The 24,458-nt window shown below is 38.0% G+C and overlaps 1 protein-coding gene across 4 annotated transcripts in view; it reads left to right on the forward strand.

Annotated features, from left to right (window-relative positions):
• Positions 1–24,458, forward strand: part of Immp2l (inner mitochondrial membrane peptidase subunit 2) — an 868,678-nt gene that overhangs the window by 626,387 nt on the left and 217,833 nt on the right. For all 4 annotated transcript variants that reach the window (XM_052738392.1, XM_052738390.1, XM_052738394.1 and 1 more), the window contains exon 6: positions 20,888–20,990. In XM_052738392.1, coding sequence (XP_052594352.1) covers positions 20,888–20,990 — 103 coding nt within the window. The remainder of the gene's footprint in view (positions 1–20,887; positions 20,991–24,458) is intronic.

A 24,458-nucleotide genomic window follows, 5' to 3' on the forward strand; every position in this document is an offset into this window, starting at 1 on the left:
CCTCCAATGGCAGTCATCTCTCCCCATATTCTCTCCCTCTTTCTCTCCCTCCCTGACCTGATCCCACCTGTTCCCATCTCCACTAGCCCCTAGTCAATCCACAAAATCTATTCTATTTCCTTTACCCAGGGAGATCCATGTGTCTACCCTAGATCTCTCCTCTATCTAAATTCCCTGGGTCTGTGGATTATAGTGTGATTATCCTTTACTTAACAGCTAACATCACTTATTAGTATACATCATGTTTGTTTTTCTGGATCTGAATTGCCTCACTTAATTGGATGTCTGCATCTAGAAGAATGTAAATAGTTCCAAATTTATCATGCTGCACAAACTCAAGTCCACATGGATCACAGGCCATGCAGATTGAACCTGATAGAAGAGAAAGTAGTGAATATCTTTGCACTCATTGGCACAGGAGACAATTTCCTAACACCAATTGCACAAGCACCAAGATTGACAATTAGTAAATGGGATCTCATGAAACTGAAAAGCTTCTGTAAGACAAAGGACATTGTCAATAGGACAGAATGGCAGCCTACAAAATGGGAAAAGATTTTCACCAATACCACATCTGATAGAGGGCTAATATACAAAATATATAAAGAACTCAAGAAACTGAAACGTCAGCAAGTCAAATAATCCAATTAAAAAATGGGGTACAAACCTAAACAGAGAATTCTCATAAGAGGAATGTCAAATGGCCGAGAAACACTTAAAGAAATGTTTAACATCCTTAGCCATCAGGGAAATGCAAATGAAAACTACCTTGAGATTCCATCTTATACCTGTCATAATGGCTAAGATCAATAATACAAGTGACAGCTTGTGCTAGTTAGGATGTAGTGCAAGGGGAACACTCCTGCATTGCTGATCAAAGTGCAAACTCATACAGCCCCTATGGAAATCAATGCGGTGGTTCCTCAGAAAATTGGGAATTGATCTACTTCAAGATCTAGCTATACTACCCTTAGGCATATACCTAAAAGATGCCCCATCCTACTTCCAGGACACTTGGTCAACTATGTTTATAGTGGCTTTATTTATAATAGTGAAAACCTGGAAAAAAAAAACTTAGATGTCCCTCAACCGAAGAATGGATAAAGAAAATGTGGTATATTTATACAGGTGTGTATTACTCAGATGTTAGGAAAAAAAAATGATACCGTGAAATTTGCAGGCAAATGAATGGAACCAGCTTCCATTTTATGAAGCTGCACTTCTAGGAACTTTTCATTAAGCTTCCTAATGGTGTAGCCTAGTTCAACATGCACTTTCAGTTCTTCTTCCAATCTTACCTTAGATTGAATATGAAAGTTGAGTATGACCATCATGCATTTTAGTCTGCCACACTGAATTAAACAAATGATGTAAGATGGGCCCTTCACATGAACTGCTTTCATATAACTTAAGTTTGGTACTCCTCTAAAACATTGCTTTGAGGTTTGAGGTTTATGACCTAGAATGCTCAGGCTAAGAGGTCACTTCCTCATAATACTTTGGTTCTTAACAGTTAAAATTCATGCTTCAAAAAATCAGTTGTGATTATTTCCAGACATGTTTATGCTAGCTGTGCTTTTATCATACCATCTAATTTAATTACACATTACACACCTTGATGGAATTCAATTAAGCGAAAAACAAATCAAATATTTAGAAAGACTAAATTAGAATGAGTTTCCTTTCTTAAATGCCTGTTAAATGGGCTAAAACAACTGAAAAAGCCTGAGAAAAATATGTAAAAATCATGAAGGATTTTGTATCCAGATTTTGGTTCAAAAATCTTTAAGTTTTGCTCCAATATAAGGAAATTAAAAGTAGGGATTGTAGCAAGAATAGTACAGATATGCTTTGTAAAATAAAGACTTGCCAGGACTTCAGCTCAAGACTTTTATACCTAAAGAAAATGACTTCTTAAAGATGGAAATGAATTATGCATTGCACATTTTGTGATATATGATGATGCATTGTGTGAATGCATTTTTGTGTAATCCTTTGCCAACTTAAAAAAAAAAAAAAACCTGACAATTATCGGTCTGAGTTGTATTAAATAAGGTAATTTCTTTCCTATTCATTTGTCTTTGAATATGCTTTCCCTTCCACTTGAAACATCGTAATCCTCTTTCCTTCAAGTTATGTTTATCCTTTTTTTCAATATCAACAAAGGCACCTCAAGACTGTTTACCTGCTCCCACAAATACTTATTAGAAAGAACTACCCATAAAAGGCTTATTGCAGTTTTAAATGGGGGCATATATCTATCCTTTTTCACTAATAGAGTATGAATAAATCTTATTTTAATTATAAGGACCACATTAAACCCTTCTAATCTGGATGTCTTAACCTGTTGGTCTCTAGGGTAATCGTAAGTTGACAATGATGTAGACATTGATAACATTATGTGGATAGAACACATATCACAATGGAGTCATGTGTTAATTTGAGACCTGGCAGGTCCAAAAACTTGTTACCTTTTTATGCATAAAAGCCAAGCTGATCATTTGTAGCAGAGAAAGCCTATTAGTATAGACATATGACTACAAGGCATGTCTCTAAATGAGTAACACAGAGGAGTGAGATAGTAATTGGCAACATAGGGTTTTAGTGAATATAGAGGTTTCCATGGCAAGCCTGTTTCATCTCATCAACATGGTATTTTGCAATCATGGAGAGAATATAATTATAAGCCTTTATTATCTAAGTGGAATGCTTTTTGATAAGGGTGAAAGAGAACTGCTTTTGTTAGAATGGGATAGGTTTCAAATCAGAAGAGTCAGAGATTATGGTAATTATGTGTTTCTGGTGCTTCAGAAGGAATACAGGCCTCTCTTAGTCTTGCTTTTCTATGACCAATAGCTGTTTGACCAAAGCTGTTCTGGAGATTTAGAGATGAATATTTACATGCCCTTCATTGCTGACTGGCATATAGCCCACTGCTAACTGAGGGGTAACTTGATTTGTACCCATGTAATGTTAAACTGCAGTAATAAAAGGAGCATGGCAGGGGTATAATGATAGACATAGAGGGACTGAACCAAAAAGAACATCCCCTGGAGGCAAATCCAAGCATGGAACTATCCTTTGACTCTTTGGGGGTCTTGGCGCCAAGATGACCAAGAAGAAACCGTGGTCACACCAAAAGGACCTCATCATGTTCGTCATGTTCACTCAATTTGCTGTATGAACTGTGCCCCGTGTATGCCCAAAGACAAGGCCATTAAGAATTTCATCACACAGAACATCATAGAGGCCAGTGCCATCAGGGACTTTTCTGAAGCAAGTGTCTTCCACACTTAGTGTTCCCCAGCTCTATGTCAAGCTGCGTTACTGTGGGATCTGTGCCCTTCGTAGCCAGGTGGTCAGGAATCTATCCTGGGAAGCCTGGGAAGACCGAACACCTTCCTTGTGATTTAGAGCTGCTGGTGCCACCCTACAGCCTCGACCAAAGCCCATGTAAAGAACTGACTTCCCAACAACAGCAGAAAGACCATCTGGGGAAAAACGGAAATTACACTTTAAGAAAAGAAAGGAAGCAAAACCAAACCAAACCAAACAAAAACCCGACCTTTGAAAAGATGGCTCAGAACAGTCAGTTAGGAAAGGACAGTTTCTTCAGAGCATGGTTATTAGGAAAATCGGGATATGTACATGTCTAGAATAAAAGAATGAGTTCAGATCCTCGTACCATGTATAAGAATTAACTAAAAGAATATTAAAGTCTTCTGCGTAAAGTCCCCATGGTCCTAACAGAGAAGAAAACCAAGGGGAAGTAAGGAGGAAGTCTTGTGACACTGCTTTGCTAGTGATGTGGACATGATATTAAAATCTCAGTCTTGAAAACCAAAAACGTACAACTGGAGCCTCGTTAGACTAAATGGTTTCTTCACAACGAAGGAAACAATCATAGAGAAAAGACAGTCTGTGGAAGGGGAGTAAATGCATGCCAACTGTGTGTGTGGCCTACACACACACACACACACACACACACAGGCGCACTCACGAAGGTGCACACTCACATAAACATGCACAGATGTCCCATACATACACATACACACACACACACACACACACACACACACACACACACACACACACACACAAGCGCACTCACGAAGGTGCATACCATGCACAGATGTCACATACATACACACGCACACACCATTTTCTGCTTTAGCACTTCTGCACTTAGTTTCCCCTCCTGTTGCTGACGAAAAATAGTCTGTCAAAAGCAAAAAGGGCTTTTATGGGACTCCTTCGACCAATAACTCAAAGAGATATGACCCATTCCTGATATTTGGGTTTCATTTGGTAGCATATGATGCCTAGTTGGAATATTTTCTTCCCTGTTATATTATGACTCCATTTAAATTCCTTCCATGTATGGATATATTTTAGGGAGCTTCAGAGAAGGGGATGTGGACACCGAGTCCCACCCCTAGCCAAGAAGGTGTTCACAGATTACAGCCGCTGGGAGAGGGAGACTCACTGTCCTTCAGTGGAGTGCCGCTGGGTCTATCGCCCACACTCCAGGGAGGGCCCCTGTGCTCAGAAGTAGTTAGCCAGCACAAGCTGGGCCCTAGGCTTTCTAGTGCCATCTTTCTTCTCTTTTGTTTGTTGTTGTTGTTTTGCCTTTTTTTTTTTTAAGAGAGAGAAGGAACATGAAGTTGGGTGGATAGGGTGAGAGGAAGGATCTGGAAGGAGTTGGGGCATAGGAAAGAATATGATAAAAATATACTGTGTGAAATTCTCAAAAGAATGAACTAAAAGTAAATTAAAATAAGAAAGAGAACAGTTTCAATTTAGCTCAAGTTCAAGGTACAGCATGCCATGGCATGGCAGCAAAGTCAAGGCCTAAGGAGCTTACAGTAGCTGGCCACCTCAGGCCTGCAGTTAGGAGAGGGCAATGACTATACGCATGCATGTGTTCTTTATCCACCTTACAAACAACCCAGAATTCCCTGCACGGGGAATCATCCCACCAACAGTTAAGATGAGTCTTCCCACTTCAGTTAAAGTAACCATGAGAATTCCTCACAGGCATAGGCCTGGGCATGCGCAGAAGCCCATCTCTCAGGTGATTCTAGATTCCGTCAACCATCACACTGCCTGACACTTCCTACCCCAAAATTAAGACACCATCTTAGTTTTCTTCAATAATTTTGGTACTTATACCCAGTGCATGAACCTAAGTCTACCTCAAAATTTGCTGAACTTTAATTGCAAATAAATATTGCATTGCTATGCTAAAACACCTACAAAAAAGAATTTGTGTCTCATCATTTCAGCTTTAAAAGCTCGATTTTCACAGACTAAGACTATCACTGTTGGCGGTCTGCTTAGCTTCACCAATTCTCACATTTCTTATCTGCAAAATGATTGTGTTATCTGAAGATTTCTTAAATCCTTTTCAATTTAAGATATTGTGCTATAATAAAATGAGAGAAATAGCAAGCTCAAATTGCTTATCGTATTTTAAAGAGAACTACTATGAGAATCCATACTCATTCATCCTCAATATGTATTTATTGAGTGTCCACAGATAATACCAACAGGCACAGCTTTAGAAATTAGGAAGACAGTGCTGCACAAAATGTTTAAATGTATGCCCTGGTGGAATTTGTATTTAGACAAGGGAAACAGAAATAAAATAAATCAAGAGATTATAGAGCTAACTAAGAGTAGTTTAGAGCTATGGAGGAAAGCATGTGAAGCGATCGAGTGTGAGCAGAGTAGCTGTTTGAAATAGACAAGAGACATGTAAACAGAAACCCAGAACACAGATCAGGCCACAAGATGATCCTACTGGAGGCTCATTGCGGGGAGAAAATGTGCTAAGAGTCAGAGTGGCCTTTGGAGGCCAGTGAGATTGAAAGGAATGGGGGTGTGTGAGGCTGACTGAGTAACTGGTACCCAGGTCCTATGGAACAGAGATGTCCAAATGGGATGGTTTGACACACCAGAGTGTTATTGGGGAAACTGAGCTCCCCCTTTGGGGTTCTTAGTCTTATTAATTAAAGGATTTAGAAATGGATTTAAAAGAAAATGCCTGTTAGATAGGATTGATCCAGGTGATAGGAAAATAAATGAAGGAAGACCAGCCTCTCCAGTATCAGAGTTTCTCTTTTATCAGAACAGTTGAAGGACACTAGTCTCACCAAGCGAGTAGAGACTGTTCCCACATGACACATGCGGTGTAGGGGTTTTATAGGGTGGAAAGGGGGAACCTTTGGGACAGAAGATCCCATCTACACTTCGGTTCCTCTGCAGCTTCAAAGTGGTGGCTGCCCGTGGGGTTGGTGTGTTGATCTGATCGGAATTTTCCACAGTGTTTTCAGTCGAGTCCACTTGCCTGTCTGGAGGCTTCTTGGTCCATCTGAGGCTTTAATCCTTCTGTGCTGGACCGATTTTGTTAAAGTTTAAGAGAAAAACAAATGGCAGACAAGGGGCAAATCTCATCCACTGGGACAAGGTGTGCAGTAAAGTTTGCACTGCAAGTTGACAAGCAGCCACACGGAAAAGGGAGTTCCAGAGAAAGAGTGCAAAAGTACAGCATTGCAGGAAAGCCTGTGTGCCTTTGGCACTGGCCAGAGTACCTGAAAAGGATAAAGAAGAGTAAATGTCACATTTTTCTGATTGCTAATGTAGAAAAAGCAGGCAGGCCACATGGCAGAGGTTCCACGGTGATACCTGCTGGAAGCCATGGCAGCCGCTGAGTGTCTGCACTGAGAAGCGTTGTCTGAGTAAAGCACATTGTCTAGTTAAATGAATAATAATCCCTCCCATCTACTTTTGAGTAACTTGGAATGCCATGTCCCTACCCAGGGCTAGAGATAGAATTTAGAAAAAAGTCCTAAAACTTTCAACGTTTTAAATGATCATTTAACTTTCAAGGAATGATTAAGCTGACATTTATAATCTAACGCTATCAGTAAAAGAAACAGGGGGTAGGGTGCAGAGTAGCCTGAGCTTACTGTAGCAAGGGGACATGTCACAGTATGTAGAGACCATTTTGGTGAGAACTGCAGTATGGATGCTCCTGGCATTGATTCACAAAAGCCAAAGGTACTGCTCAGTCTTTAGCCCCCCCCCCCCCCCCAAATCCACATCTACATATTATTTGGCCAACAATTTCCATAGTGTCTGAAAGGGTTTTGCAGCGAAAGAGTATCTCAGCAATCAGGGGCCAAGAAATGCCACAAAATCACAACCACACAACAGACCTCACTTGAGATTTATTGAGGGGTGGGGGAACTGGACACAAAATGGCTGCCCCTGAGCCGGGATGTATGCCAGATCATGATGGTGGGCTTTATGGGGGGTGGGGGTGGAGCATACACACAGGGAAAGTAAGGCCATGGTGCTGATGGTGGAAGTACGTCACACTGACTGTTAGTGATGCTGAGGTTGGTGCTTAGTCACTGGAGGCAGGGAGGAGCTTGGTTCCAGGATATGGGTGGTTCTTGGTTGACTAACAGCGTCAAAGCCAGCCTCAAGCCCAGTCTTGTAGACCAAAGTAAGAGTTTTATGCCGTAATCCCAGCACTCAGGAAACTAAGACAGGAGGGCTGCCATGAGTTTGAGTCCAGCATGGGGTCCAAAGTGTGTTTCAAGCTAGTGTGGGGCTCAGTATGAAATCCTGACTCAAAAATTAAAAGGAAAAAGAAAAAAAGAAAGAGAAGAAAAAAAAGTAAGTTGTGAATGTGTATGCCAGAAACACAGACAAATACATTTGTACCTTTCCATGATGCTGGAATTTACTTAATAGTAATAAATTCACCAAGTTTAGCTGTTTCGATGACAACAGTATGTCATACAATCTACTACTTATACCTTGCTAGCCTGACTATAGCAAATGCCAGTTCTTACATTCCAATCTCAACATCACATAGTTATTTATGCCTATGTGCATATGTACTCAAGAACACCTTTTTTGACAGTGGAGAAAATTGCTCAGCAATTACTTGTGGCTTAGATAATTGGTAGAAGTATTTGAAGATATGTGAGGCATAAAATATAAAATCTGCTGGGAAGCTTTAAGGAAACTCAGTTTCTAGCAAATCACTTGGTATGCAGATGCTCTGATCTTCAATCCCATTCATGTTTGATGGTCCAGAGAATTCATAGGGAGCCCCACCACCATGGAATAGTATTATCCTCAGAAAAGGAAGAAAGTCTTCAGACTGACAATGTACTCTTGTCCTTACATAGGGACACGTTACCTGTACACTGGAATATGGCTTTACAATGTAGATCCCTATTGGCTGAAACAATCTAGGCTGGAATTAACACTATTCCCCTATTTGTTTCTTCATAAAATAATTTTGTATTTTATTAGTGTTTGTATTTTATGAAGAACAAGCTATATGTGTCAAATATAAAATTGAGTGTGCTCATTTTTCTAAGATGTCATTAAGTTTTGTCCCTCCAAATTGTTTGAACCTATTGTTTGAGTGAATGTGTTAAATAAATTCCCATTATTTCCAAAGGAATACTTTGTTGGAAAAATGCTTGATAACTGATAAATAAGTCTCTCCTGACTCATTAAGTAGTTCTGCTCTTCTTGGATATTGCTCAAGTGAAAGAAAGATCTGAATTCAAACATGACCAAGTTGCAGTTGTTTCTTGGAATACAGTCCTAGAAATGGGAATTGATAGGCATCATTAAAGAACCCAATAAAAAAATATATTTCCAAAAATACTGCATCACCTTAAATTTCAAAGTTCAGATAGTTTTATAGCCCTTACAGGCAATAATTATGGAGTCATGCCAACAGAGCACATTATCAACAAAATGCAACTGTATACTGCCAAAGGACAGATAAGAAAGTCAGTCACTTTTTGAACCTTGATTGGAGAGTCATCTTAAGCCATAGGAGAATTCACCACATTGCATCATTAACACAGGAATTCAAGTGCAAAAGCTTCCTGAGTGTCCCCCTCCAGAAGAGAAGCACTTTGTCCATGTGACTAGGAAGAATGGTGCTTAAATTCCTTACCTGGGAACAAAGTGTTAATTTTGGAGCTGGAGTGTGACCTCTGATTCTTTGTGAATTGTGGGACAAGAAAAGCCAAGTGAGAAATGTCCCATCAGCAAGTAATCCTGATCTCTTGCACGAGTGTGTGTGTGAGTGTGTGTGTGTGTGTGTGTACTATTGCCATATGTGTACTATTGCCATGGCTACAGAGGCCAGAGGAGGGCAATGGATCCCATGGAACTGGAGTTAGGCGTGATTATGTTACCTGATGTACGTGTTGGGAATTCAGGTCCTCTGAGAGAGCACCATGTGCTCTTACCCATTAAGCTGTCTCTCTAGTTCCTGTGTTCTTATATTGCTATGTTTGTGGCACTTGATTCCAGGAGTAGAATTACTAAATTGTAAGGCAAAGGAGTTTTTTAATTGTATAGATACTGCCAGATTGCTTTCAAAAAAGATTATTAGTTTCCATGTATACTCATCAACAATATGAGATGATGCACTTTTCCTCCAACCCATTGCCGCAATAGAGCCAATTACGCACCATAAAGGATTACCTATATTGGCTGTAATTCCTGTCTCCCTGACTACTGGTAAATTTGAGTACCACTTTACATATACATATGTATATATATGTATATATATACATATATAATGTAAATTTCTCTATTTGTTTCTGCCCATAGCTACTGTTAATCTATTACTTCTAATTTTTAAATCCTTGAATATCTCTGTATTTTTTTTCAAACAAAATGCCTTTTCTTCTCTCTTAAAAGGATTTCTTCTACCCTAGTTGATATTGCAGCCCCTAGCTACTTTATTATTTTTTAAAAACACTGGCTTCTTAAAGTGATTGCAAAATTGTATGTATTTTCCTTGATGATTTGTGGATATGGGTATTTTATACTATTGCATAGTACATTGGAGCTTCAGACTTTCAGAAATATGAATACAACGTACTGAATGTTTTCCTTTTCTTTCAAGCCATCTTTATAGTGGTGAGTGGATATCTCTTGTTGATCCTCTACCTTTCCTATCTGCACCTCTAAGACTGTTCTTACTATTGCCAATGACATCTGTTTAATTATCTCCTACCTTTCCTATCTGCACCTCTAAGACTGTTCTTACTATTGCCAATGACATCTGTTTAATTATCTCCTTAATCTATGAATTGTGCCTGGACCAGGCTTTTGTTATGTTTACATTTGCATCTTTGGAACCTAACAGTTCCTGTTGCTAATGGTCACTTAATATGTATTTGTTAAATTCATTTAATTTAGAGAATAATTTTCCAGTTGTTCTAGTTAGTATGTGATAAAATATACCTGGACTTATTCCCTAATTGATAATAAGATATAAACTATTATCTTTCGTGTATTGGCATATCCTCGGACCAGCACTAGTTTGAAAGGGTTGTGTGCATTATCTCATTATCTGTGGAGTAGGCACTGATTCGCCCTATTATGCTTCTTCACAAATGAGGAAGCTGAAGGCCTGAGATCCCTGGTCCTCCACTGAGAATGTGCCAGAACTGTCCTTCAATTGTGGTCTGCCTGGCTTGGAGACTTCCTTTTTCTTTCCTGTCTCACATTCTTTTCCTGATTCAAAGTCAGATTCCTGAAGAGAGCTTTTGAATCTCTGTGCAATGAGATCTAAAGCTGTGAGGAACTCCTTTTTCCCGATTAATTAAGTAACCCAAAGCTTGTTAAATTTATAGGAAATAAAACAGCATGCATTCCTTTTATTATAAAAAAAAACCTTACAGTTGTTTAATATAGATGAAGCAAAAGATGAAATACTGTTCATAGCTCCTCAAATATTTAAACGTTGTTGGGTCTTACAACAAAAGCTTTGAAATGTGTCTTTCCCACATTTATAACTACCATATTGAAATGATCAACAAATGGAGTAATAAACAGCATGAAGACCTCTGGGAGATGACTTCTAGAGAGGATGCTGGGAACAAATGCAACAATCCAGTTTTTAACAAATGTTAACTTTATTTTGAAAAATAAAACTGTGTGTTACATGCTTACTGTTTATTTAAGTTGCTTTCTGGGAAGCTGCGCGTGGAATAGCAAGATGAGTCACTGTTTCTATTTCCCATTAAGCTCAGTTGACCAGTAAGTAAACTGATTGTGCTATTTGCACCTATGACATTTCATAGCTCCAGTCATCATTTTAGCAGAAACAAAATTTGAATATATAAAAGTTAGATGCAATTTTGAATATGTAGTATGATCTTTTCTATATTCTGCCAGCTTATGTGATGCCTGAAATTTTAATCATAATACTTTGACCTCTGTAAAAATTTAACTCAGTACGCTTCTAGATAAGTTAATATTGGACATAATAACATGTAAAATATTTAAGAGGAAAAAAATCAATAATGATGTCTTCAAAATTAGCTTTAAATTTATTTAAGTTTTTCTACATTGTTTCCACTGGAAAGTGATTTACAAAACACTTTAATTTTTTATGTCATTCCTTGAAATACTTCCTAATAAAAAACTTTTCACAAATAAGATTTGAATTTATACTACCTTTTTATTTGTTCACATGAATCAGCTATTCATATCTTGATTCAAATATCCATAATGTACTTCCTTTTTATGATAGCCTGAAACAATATCATCCTTTAAACATTTGTTCAGTTACCATTGTTTAATCATCATTTATTGATTTATTCCTCTATAAATCGATTTTGTAAACATTTCCAATTTATTGAATTTTGCTATGGTACTTTAGTCTGTCTCTGTGCATATTTCACTGATCATTTTCTATCTTTTGCTTTATTCTTTTAAGATGTATTTATTTTATAATATGTGTACATATGTGTACCACTTGCATCTAGTGCTTACAGAGGCCAGAGAGAGCACTGGGTTCACTGGAACTTGAGCTACAGATGGTTGTGAACTCCGTGTGGGTACCGGGAATCGGACCCTGACACTGCTTTTGACCACTGAGCCATCTCTCCAGCCCTTTGCTCAGATTTTTTGATGTGGTTTATAGTCAGTAAGAAGGACTAGGTTATCATTACTTACATTGTCTATGTAATTTCACATAGTAAATTTTGACTCATACCTTTAAAAAAATGAACACACCCGAGTATTTCACTAAAGTCCAAGTTCCGGTTTTATCAGTGACCTAATAGGCCTGTATGGAATCTGGTACTAATAATTTGCAATCATTTTCATGGACAGCCACAGATACCTCTTAAATGTGTGATCAACATGAGAAAACATTCTCTATATTAAAGAAAATTATCATGTTTGTTCTTTAATTGTCCTATTTATGTTTCAACAATCTAAGTTTAGAAAAAAATGTATCAATGATCTTCATTATTAAAATAGTTTTTAGCTACACTAAAGCATCCCTGTTACATTTGAAAAATTAATTCTGCAACTTTGTGGTAAAGATATATGAGTTTACTCTAATCACTTAGCAACAGCTTAGAGTCTGTGAAGAAAATAATGTTTCTCTTTTCTTCTAGTGAATAGATGTTAAGACCTCATCTTTAAGTCTTGAATAGTCATGAGCCACACTGCAGTGGATGGGAAATCATGTAATATACTTTCTGTAGTCTGTGCCTGGCTACTAACGATCTATGATACCACCTAAAGTCTCTGACCTCCACATCTTTATTTGTATAAAAGGGAATTATTAGATCATTTCTAAGGTATTTAGAGCTGTGATCCAAACAAATGATATCACCTTTAGCCATATGCAGTCGAGCTTCCTAGGACTGTCATTGCCTTATTTACCTAAATTCACAATCTATTCATTTGTGTGTCACTTCTAATTTGATGCATGTGGCAAGGGAAGGCATGTGCATCTTATGCATCAGCATTTTTTTTTTTTTTTACAAAATAGACAATAGGCAGAATTTAGGGTTAGGGTTGAGAATGAGTATTCAGAGTGTTAAAATAATTTCCCTTGTTGTGATAGCCAACATGTTCTTGGGAATTTTAGAACCTTCTGATCATGTATCTTAAGAATCAAAATTTAACCAGATCCATCAAAGGCTTTTAGGCTCCTTTCCCTCCTTCAGACACCTTTGTAGGATAAAATCGACACTCATACGCTTTTGTGCTTATAGCCAATTGAAACTAAGGTCCCATCTTGGAGACGTGATCTCATTTGGTCTGATATTAATATAGCTACTATTTCCTGACTTAATGTTATACTATTGTTATTATTATCATCACAATTTCTCTCCTTTTTAGTTATTTCTCTCATAAGCAACATGTACATAAAACAACATGCAATTGTTTATTCTTTTTGTAAATTTTTATTTATTATTCTGTCACACAATGCATCCTGACCACAGCTTCTCCTCACTCCACTCCTCCCAGTCTCCCTTCTCTCCTAGATCCACTCCCCCACTGTAGTTGGAGTTTTCCTGCCTGGCCCACAGTCAGGACAAATCTCTGTCACCCGCCAGTCCCACAGCCACTCAGACCCGACCAAGTAAACACAGAGACTTATACTGGTTACAGACTGTATGGCCGTGGCAGGCTTCTTGCTAACTGTTCTTACAGCTTAAATTAATCCATTTCCATTAATCTATACCTTGCCACATGGCTCGTGGCTTACCGGTATCTTCACATTCTGTTTCTCATCATGGCAGCTGGCAGCGTCTCTCTGACTCAGCCTTCCACTTCCCAGCTTTATTCTCCTCCTTGTCCCGCCTACACTTCCTGCCTAGCCAATGGCCAATCAGTGTTTTATTTATTAACTAATTAGCAACACATTTGCCATACAGAACATTCCACAGCACCCCACCCCCACATCACTCTTCCATCTCCCCTAGAAAAGAGCAGGCCTCTCAGGGATATCAACCAAACATGGGCACAACAAGATACAATAAGACTGGACCCAAACCCTCACATGTAGGCTGGACAAGGCAACCCAGTAGGAGGAAAAGGGTCCCAAGAGCAGGTAAGAGAGTCAGAGACACCCCTCTCCCACTGTCAGGAGTTCCCCCAAAACACCTAGCCAACAACCATAACATCTATGCAAAGGACCTAGTACTGACCCATGCAGGTCTCTATGAGCCCCTATGAGCCCTGCTTAGTTGATTCCCTGGACCATGCTCTCCAGGTGTCTTCATCCCCTCTGGCTCCCACAATTTCTACTCTCCCTCTTCTGCAGGGTTCCAGAGCTTGGAGGGGAGGTACCGATGGGGGCCTCCAACCTGGGCAATCTTTCTCTGCCAAATGTTTGGCTGTGGGTCTCTGTATCTGCTCTCATCAGCTGCCAGAGGAAGCATCTCTCGTGACGACTGACCTAGGCATCTATTTGGTTCTACCTTAGGTCTCTGGGCTATCCAGCCTATGGTTTCTGGTCATCCAGGCAGTGTCAGGCATGGGATCCCTCTCTTGGCATGGGCCTCAAATTAGACCAGTCAATGGTTGGCCACTCCAAAAATTCTGTGTATCATTGCCCCAGCACATCTTAGAGGCAGGACAAATTATAGGTTGAAGGTTTTATGGCTGGGTTGGTATCCCAGTTCCACTACCGGAAGTTACCTGATTACAGAAGATGGCTGGTTCAGGCTTCATATCCTTTGTTACTAGGAGTCCTCAGTAGGGTCACTCTCATAAAATCCTGGGAGTTTCTACTGTACTAGGTTTCCACATCACCCCCCAAAGGCCCTCCAGTTCCAGTTGTTTCTCCCCATACTCTCTCCCTACACCCCTCACCTCACACCTGATTCCCCTTATTCCCATCCCCACCCGCCCCAGTCCACTCACAAAATCTATTCTATTTCCCCTTCCCAAGGAGATCCATGTGTTCCCCTAGTGCCTCCCTTGTTATTTACCCTCCCTGGGTCTGTAGGTTGTAGCATGATTATTATTTATTTAACAGCTAATATCCACTTTAAGTACGTACCATGTTTGTCTTTCTAGATCAGGGTTACCTCAATCAGGATGATTTTTTTTTTTACTAGTTCTATTCATTTGTTGACAAATTTCATGATGTCATTTTTTTTAAATTGCTGAGTAATACTCCACTGTATAAATGTACCACATTTTCTTCATCTATTCTTCAGTTGAGGGACATCTAGGTTGATTCCAATTTCTGGCTTTTATGAATAAAGCCATTATGAATATAGTTGAGTAAATGTCCTTGTGGTAGGATGGAGCATTCTTTGGGTATATGCCCAAGAATGGGATAGGTGGATCTTGTGGTAGATCAATTACCAATTTTCTAAGGAATCACCATATTGATTTCCATGGTGGTTGTACAAGTTATACAAATTCTATATTCTATAAGCTAGATTTTTTCAATAAAATATTTCTCTTTTGATTACATTAGCTCACTTTATTATGACTACAGATAATAGCTAGATTGTGTCTTATTTTTGTTAATTCCTATATGCTTTTTAATTTGATAAATATATAATTAAATAAAGATAAATATCTCTATTTTCCATTTAGTACATTAAAAAAAAAATCTTACCAAAATTTTATGGAAACCACTCATTTCCTTTTACATGTCAGTAGTATAAACTAACATATTCTTTTTTTGAAATCAAACATTATTTTTTATTTATGCAAAGTTCACTCCTAGATTCTTTACCTAGAAAAGTCAAAATATATTTCCATATGAATACATTCCTGTTCCTACTTGCTCTATTGGTCTGCTTTTCTGTTGTTGTTACACCAGTGATGAAAAACAACCTGGGGAGGAAAGGATAATTTCCTGTTACACTTCCAGCTGACAGCCCATAATTGAAGAAAGCTGGGGTGGGGAGAGAATGGGGGACAGGAGTAGAGGCAGAGTTGGTAGTGGGGTTCAAGGAAGGAACTGCAGCAGAGGCCATGGGGGATTGCTGATTACTGGCTTCCCTTAAGAAAACAGAAACTCAGGGATCTGGGATTCAGTGAGCAGTCAGCCTCACAGGTCATCACTGCTTTGTACATGTAGAAAATTCAATAGAATGGCTTTAAAATGATATCCCTAATGAATCATGAATTATTAATACAAATTACTGAGAGATGGAGAGAGAGCACATATGTATGAGAGAAAGACACAGAGAAACATTTAATAAGCACTTATCTTCTTCTAAGAATTGCATGGACAGTACTTTTGTATTCAACTGATGATACTTAAAAGATCTAGAGAATTAAACACATTGTTTCCAAGGTCAAATCCAATGGCAGGCCATCATTCTTTATTCCATTTATAAGGCCTAGGTAACTTGTCTTGGTAAAGCTAGTACTAAAAATGTCTGCTTTTAGACAGGTAGTTAAAGTACCATACAGAACTCATTTTTGACCGTCAAAACCTGAATTATTTGCAAGCTATAGATACATGCAACCTTGTAGGCTGACACCTCACTTACCTGCTAAATCAGCTAAAGGAGTATCTTGTCTTTTATATGAGTTCAGGAGCAAAAAGCTATTTAAAATTCCTTCTCTAGAGAAATTCTATTAGCAGTATTGTATTTCCTTGGCAGCCCTAAAAGGAGGAAGGCTAGTAATTTACCATCATATTTTTAAGCCACTTTGGGTTACTATTTTAAAATTTGGATGCCCTCTAAGAGATTAAGATACAGAATATATCCCATCCATACAGCAGGGTGTTTATCAGAGTTCTCTACTTATAATATTTCCCCCAACCCTGAGCATTATCAGCATAAGCCACTATGGTAATAGAAACATTGAAATATGCAAGAGACTGGTAGATGAAGCCACAAATAGATAGATCCCTTTATCTGTTACTCTTTGCATATTTGAATATGTACAAACAGATAGATTATCCCTTCCCATATGAGTTTTTTTTTTTTTTTTTCTTTTTTCTTTTTTGGTGGCTGGAGAGACAGCCGTGGGTGCTGGGAACCGAACTCTTATATTTTTGGTTGTGAGCCTAGCCTTTAACGGCTGAGCCATCTCTCCAGCCCCCATATGAGTTTTAATGTGTCCCAGAAGGGAAAAGGAAAAAAGAAAAAAGAGTCACTGTACCATTAAAAATAGTCTAAGGCACAGCACAACGGCAAGAAAAAAATTATTGAGGCACATCCCCGGTAATTTGAAGACTGATATTAACTCATAGTGAGCCTCAACACGTTCTGAATTATAAAAGAGAAGGTAAATAAAGGGCAAAAGAAGACTGGTAATAGTCACTACCACTTACTGGATTCTAAATTTACATCAGAACCGTATCCAGTGCTTTACTTAAGAAGAGCCTCAAGTCTAAGATGATATATTTATATAGTGTTCAGTATATGCTACACTTATCTGTTGAGTAACCTTAGAGTTAGGTTCTCTCTGTCTTTCTCTCCACTTTTGCCAAATGTTGTAAATGATAAACTGCCCCTTTGAGTTTTATCAAGTTCTTCAAAATCATATGCACTTGATAGCGACAAATAAATAAACCAAACCAAGATAAGCTAACTCCAGAGATTAAACTGGAGAGCAAATTCCCCTCCCAGTGTTTACAGTTCATTTCTAATCTTCAGCTGAACCTAGTTAAGGTGGATGCTACTCATCCTGTGGTAAAGGTGACAAGTAATTGTAATTTACAAGCTTACTTGTGCATCATAAAATTAAGGTTGAAATTTCTTTAGCCTATGTTAGAATCAGTGTGCTTTCCACAGTATTATTCTGCCTTCGTGGTATCATTTTTCATCAGTTCTAAATTCATTTGTCATGTATTTAACAAATATTTGTTGAATATTTTGTGCTCTAGGGACATTCTATAGTAGAGGCATATTTCCATAAGTTACATTCTAACAGGGATAGATAGACAGTAAATAAATGACTTTGTGAACCCAAGTCCAATGTTAGTGTGCATAAAAAAGAAAAATAAAGCATTGTAAATGGCTAGGAAATAAGGGAGTAAAGCAAGTGTTTAAGTTCCGTATATAAGATGGTCGCCACAAGGAAACCTGTTGCCTTCACTGGTACTTTGATGGTACTGTAATTTTCTGTCCCTAGTATCTTGATTCTTATAGCATCTAAACTTCAATCTGACTTTTATATCATTCTAGCTTCTAGAAGTATATGTTTGCCCTACTATTTCATTGTTGATATAATTTTGTGTTGGACTTAATATATATATATATATATATATATATATATATATATATATATATTTAACACAACTAATAGTCTATGTGTTCGGGTCTCAAAGCCCCTTCACACCCATGGCTCTTCTTTATATGATGAATGTCAGAAGGCTTTATGATAATTACTATGATAAGACCATTCCCTTCCAAAACTTGACAAATTGTGTCCTAGCTTACCAAGCCTCTGGGTATCCTTAGAATCCTTTTCTACAAATAGGTAGTCACAACCAAGCAACTGAAGGTCCTGCAAGATTTGAGACTCATTTTGGTTCCTTCCCTAGGAACTTTCCTAACACCAAAAAAAAACGTGAGTTAGGTTGTGTAGATGGAACAGGAAGGTGTAATCTAGGCCATTCATACATCAGTTATAAGGTTATTTAATTCAGAGGATCCTTCAATTCTTTGCTCCAGTGAGATAACTCAGAATGTTATGAGTATATACACACACCACTCATCCTTGGGTAATATACCCCAAGACCTATAGTGAATGTCTGAAACCTTGGGTAATTATTAACCCAATGTACTATATAGTACGTTTTCTCATATACATACACTCTTGTGATTGTTAAATGATTATTTGAAGAAAAAGCAAATTTCAGCTGTTATTTATTCAAAATGCTCAGCTTAATAAGGTGAACAAATGCTTGCATATATTAGGAGATAATACCTTTATAGCAGTTAACTATAAGTTCTTCTCATCATCACTAACATTCGACGTGGGTATTGGTTATTATATTAGCTCATGCAGTAGAGATGTCAAGAACTAATGGAATGACTTTAATTGAAGAACACTTCTTTTTCTTTTTTTTTTTTCTTTTTTTTTTTTTTTGGTTTTTCGAGACAAGGTTTCTCTGTGTAGCTTTGCGCCTTTCCTGGAACTCACTTGGTAGCCCAGGCTGGCCTCGAACTCACAGAGATCCGCCTGGCTCTGCCTCCCGAGTGCTGGGATTAAAGGCGTGCGCCACCACCGCCCGGCGAAGAACACTTCTATTGCAAAGTGTATGAGGGTATGATGTGTTAAATTTGTTTTTTGTTTTCTGAAAACCTCCTTCCCTATAGTAATTAAAAACAAACAGCAACCATTAACTTACTGTGGGGTTCTAATGGCCATACTACTGCTTCCTTGCATGGATGACTTACCGATCTAAAGAAAGCAATTCACCACTGAAATTATCTTGAAAATTAAAAACCATCCAAGATAATGAATAGTTTCAATTTCTAGAGTACCAATTTGTGTGGACTTTCCCTTTTTAAAGCATTCTTCTGTGCACACACAGCTTGCTAACTAACAGTCTAGACACAGAGAGACTCCATATCAAAGAGCAGTCTGCCGACCTTGGTTTCTGAATGCTTTGGTTTTCAGGGTGGTCTTCATTCACTAATTTACTCATTCATTCAGCAAACCTTTATTGAGAAGCTTGTTTAAGTTAGTGTTTTCCAGGGTGCTTTAGGAAGTAAAGGAAATATAAAGTTATCTGCTCCCCAAAGATTTGTTTTTATGAGGTTTGAATCAAATTTTATTTTAATTCTGTCTTTTATTTAATTAGTTGTTTCATACTTTATTTACCAACACTGTGTTACTAGTTATTTGGGTAACTTACATTTTGGGAGTGGGAGCTATAAAAAGTGTGGGTTGAGCATCCCTTAAAACAAACATTTGTCCATATTTCTAATGTTTCTTTGCAATTGAGTTTTACAAGTAGAAGGCCAACAGGCATGAACATAAAACATTGTCAAAGTAGATCCAAAAGAGAAATGGAAACAAAGTTTGAATCATTTCCCACAGCCGCTGACAATGTGAGAGAGCGTGTCCCAGCCTCCTTCCTTTCCTGTCTTAAGAATGTGAATATCTTCTGTATGTCATCTATCACTGACTTCCTCTTCAGAATTGTTCAAAGTTTCTTTTTAAGAAAAAGTGTAGTTCAGATCAAAAGTTTTCCACTAATACTGAGTCTAATGATGCCAAGAAATCATCAAGATTCCTTCCTTTCCTACTAATGCTGAGTTTCTGAGTCCTCAATTTTCTTTATGTGTACACATGTTTTGTCTTCATGTATGCCTGTACACCAACATGTGTGCCTGGTGCACCTGGAGATCAGAGTAAGTGTCAGATCCTCTGGAACTGAAGTTAGAGTTTTGTGCCACCATGTGGGTATTGGGAATTGAACTTCTGTCATCTGGAAGAGCAGCCAGTGCTCCTAAGCCTCTGAGCCATCCCTCCAGCCCCCAGTTTTGAATCTTAGTTTCCGTGAGTAAATGGAAGCAGTGAAACATTAGCATAAATGCAAATGTAAGAAGACAAATAGATCTTAATTTCATTGAGGTATGTTAAAATTAAGTATGTATGATAGGTATTTTGAATTAAATTAAGTAATATAATAAACTATATTTGCTGTTTGTGCTTTTTCTTTTAGCAGGATTTTTTCTTATACAAAAGAACTGTACTTATCTATAGAATATGTGACTATAGTTGTTTTATTGATCTTCTTCACTTTGAGTACATATGGAATTATCTATTTGTGAATCTATACAGTAACTCATTATTTAAGTGAAGAATACCGTAGTTAATGGAATGAATCTACAGCTGATTTCTCGATTGTCTGCTCTGTTTAAAACCTTAACTTTGCCCATGTCGTTTTCCCAAAGCTACACTTGTTATGCATGGTTCCCATGGATGGTTTAGAGACTGAACCAAAGCTTACTTTGGGGGACCTGTGGTGTAATTTCTGGGTTAGCCCCTCTCATTATTCTAAGGTGTTCTGTCCTTCCTGATTCTGTGTCTAAGTTGTAAAGTCCTCTTCCTACTCTATGTCATTGGTCTCACTCTTTGTTTTCAGAACCATTGGACACAAAAACCGGTTGGTCAAAGTCCCCCGTGGTCACATATGGGTTGAAGGCGATCATCATGGACACAGTTTTGATAGTAATTCTTTTGGACCGGTGAGTCAACTTGTACCTTGTTTCTGAGAAAGTTGTATTTCAAAGGTGGAAAGCAAGTGTAACCTGATCGTTTGCTCTGGTCTTTCAGCCAGGTGTGATGGGAAACTTTGTAATGGAACACTTTATGTTGGGAAAATTCCTTTAGGCTATCTAAGTGTGTGTGTGTGTGTTTCACAACTGTCTGACTTTCCAATTGGAAGATCTTCATTCCCTCACAAAAATACCGTCTGCCTATGTTTTCAGTTAATGTTTAACCAATAAAATATGTAAGAAGACATACAGGCAACAATATTTCTAAATCTTTTATTCAGTCCAACAATGGTAGAAATCATAATAGTTAATGTGGGAGCAGTGGGTTTCCTTGCTTCTCTTTTGTGGTCCCATCTCAGTCTCACAATGAAATGGATGTAAAACAGATTATCAGGAGAATGGTATGTACAAACCTAATATGTTTTAGATGTCACAAACAGCCTCATAAAGAATCAAAGGCCTTTAAATGGTGAAACTCACCTACCTTTGTATTAGGTTGAACAAAGACAGGTAATTTTCAACAAGTAACTAAATTATGTGGAGAGGCTAAAGGAAGATAGAATGTATTTGAACAAGTCAAACTTTCTCAGCTATGACTCTTCATTGAAGAATGTTTTTTGTCTTCAACAAGAGGGAGGACAGCTTTTGCCTGGGAGTTTTAATCTCCTATTTTCCAGAAGAAAGGAGGAGATTCATGTGCCCACCTCATGTCTGTTGTTTTTCAAGTACCCTTAGCTCAAAGTAATCCTTGTGTCAGAGTGGCATGTTTGGGGGTGGCACATTCTGGTACTGTTCATAAGTGACATTTTGTTAGCATTTAACTTATAGTGGAGCACAGACATACTCTCTTCCAAGCTTATCCATAGAATGTGACTACACTGATATTTTATGGATTTTTCTTTAGTTTGAGTGCGTATAGAAACTCTCTCTTTATGAGTCTTCGCAGTAACTCGTTATGAACATGGAGAATTTCTTGCTCAATGGAAACTGCAGCTGTTTTCTCCATTGTCTGGTCTGTTTCAAAGCTTAACTTTGCCCATTTTGTTTTCCCAAAGCTATATTTGTTATGCATGTATAGGACAAAGCAATTATTTAGCATCCTTACACATGTTTGGATAAAAAAATATGTCTTCATATTTTGTCAAAAATTTAAAGTTGAGCCTCGCAGTGGTGGTGCATGCCTATAATCCCAGCACTCAGGAGGCAGAGCTAGGCGGATCTCTGTGAGTTCGAGGTCAGCCTGGTTTACAGAGTGAGATCCAGGACAGGCACCAACAACTACACAGAAAAATCCTGTCTTGAAAAACCAAAAAAAAAAAAAAAATTAAAGGTTGTGGCCTCTAATAAAAAAGTTTCCTCTATACTGTGAGGACTGGTGTTATTGTCACTAACTACCCAGCCACAAGGACTTAACTTTGGTGACAAGTGCAAGAGTTGGCTTTAATAAATATGTGGAATTGTGGGAGAAATTTTAACACAGTATTCCTTGTTTTTTCTGTAGTCATACTAAAGATGATTTAAAAAAAGAAAATCCTGAGGCCTATACTTGCCTTTGAATAGTAATTACATAAAAATATTACTTAATCTAAGTTCTATCAAAGATGAAAGAAAATGAGAAATGTTGGGATGTTTTGTGCTGCTTGCAATGCAGGGCAATTGTCTGTAGTGAAGAACTCAAGTAGCAACTTGAGAGAAAATAAATCCCTTGAATATAGCTCTATTTCTTTGGCCAATAAGAGTACATGTACCATGTGATTGGCCAAGTCCATAATAAATGTGATTTAACTTTAGTGAGTTTTAATTCATTCTTGTAGTGATTTTGAAATGAAGCATTAATTGTGTTGTTTTCTATGAGCTGTATGTATGTTAAGGTACTGATAGTAAAGTCCTCAAGTTTGGGGGGTTTTTGGTATTTTGTTCATTATTAGACGACTGAAGCTGGTGAAATGCTGTTAATGTAATTATTATGACTACCAATCAGTTGATTTCTCTTTGCTTTCTTTTTTTTTTTTTTTTTTTTTTTTTTTTTTTGGTTTTTTGAGACAGGGTTCCTCTGTGTAGTTTTGCGCCTTTCCTGGATCTTGCTCTGTAGACCAGGCTGGCCTCAAACTCACAGAGATCCACCTGCCTCTGCCTCCCAAGTGCTGGGATTAAAGGCGTGTGCCACCACCGCCCGGCCTCTCTTTGCTTTCTTACTGGAGAAAGAAGAGAGGGCCTGGAAGGATGGCTCATGAGCAAAGGCTTGTTTTGTATGCACAAGGACCTGAATTTGATCCCCAGAACTCATGAAAAGCAAGACATGGCGGAATGTCCTGTAGTCCCAGCACTGAGGAAGAGGACTCAAGGGGATAAGACTCATTGGCCAGCCAGTCTATGCTAACTGCTGAGCTCCAAGTTCAGTAAGGGACTCTGGCTCAAAAATATAAGTTGTACAGGGCTTGAAGAAGACACTAGACACATATACACACGCACAGACCAAGGCATACATATATTAACAGGTATGCATACATGACTATGCACACACACACACATTTTTGAAATGGAAAAGACAATAATAAAATTGTGAGTTGGGTGCTGGAAATTCCGTAGTGTCTGCAGTGTGTCCTGTGGATTATGCAGCTCTTGTGGCTCCTTTTTCTGCCTTACACTTAATAATGGTGCTTTGAATCACTGAACTGTGACTAGAAAGACACCCCCAAAAGAATATCAGATGTGGATGTGTCCTCTTTTTACAATGGAAGAGAATAAGAACTGCATGTGAAGGATAATCTCACTGGGTTTATTACAATAAGAAACCACATCACATAAAACTAACAAACATGTATGTGTCTCTCAATGCCATTTGGTTTACACCAATATTTTAGGTCAAATCTATTTGTTAATTATAATAGAATTAATAATTTGAGTAAAAACAAAATTATTTTGAAATCTAGTTATTCCACCCTATTTATGGATAGAACATATTTATGCAAACCTACTTTTGATTTATGGATTTTAAAAAGCTGTTAATTTCCATTCAGGGAACTAATACTATATCTATTTTCCAAAATGAAGTGAAATACCTCTTCTAGAATTAAAAAAAAATTCCTCACATCATACACTAATCTATTTGTGGTTTCGTGAGTTTTAATATCTGTGTTTTTGCTTTTAGAATGTGTTCTTTGATTCTGCTCCAATAGCATCCTCCATTGGGAAAACTTCTTAGTGAGTTCCCAAAACAAAGCAAAACAAGAAAGCACAAAACAGTTAAATAAATTCCATATAATCCTTATATGTGTAAGCTATGATGCTTGAGTATAGGAATTTGTTTTATTTGATTATTTGGCTGGTCTGTTCAGACTGAGTATTTCTATGTATCCCAGGCTGGCCGTGACCTCGCAATCTTCCTGCTTTGTCTTCCAAAGGGCTGGAATTCCAGGTGCACACACCACATCTACC

Source organism: Peromyscus californicus, unplaced genomic scaffold (genome assembly GCF_007827085.1).
Source record: "Peromyscus californicus insignis strain IS unplaced genomic scaffold, ASM782708v3 Scaffold_15__1_contigs__length_86483966, whole genome shotgun sequence".
Classification (NCBI taxonomy): Eukaryota; Metazoa; Chordata; class Mammalia; order Rodentia; family Cricetidae; genus Peromyscus; species Peromyscus californicus.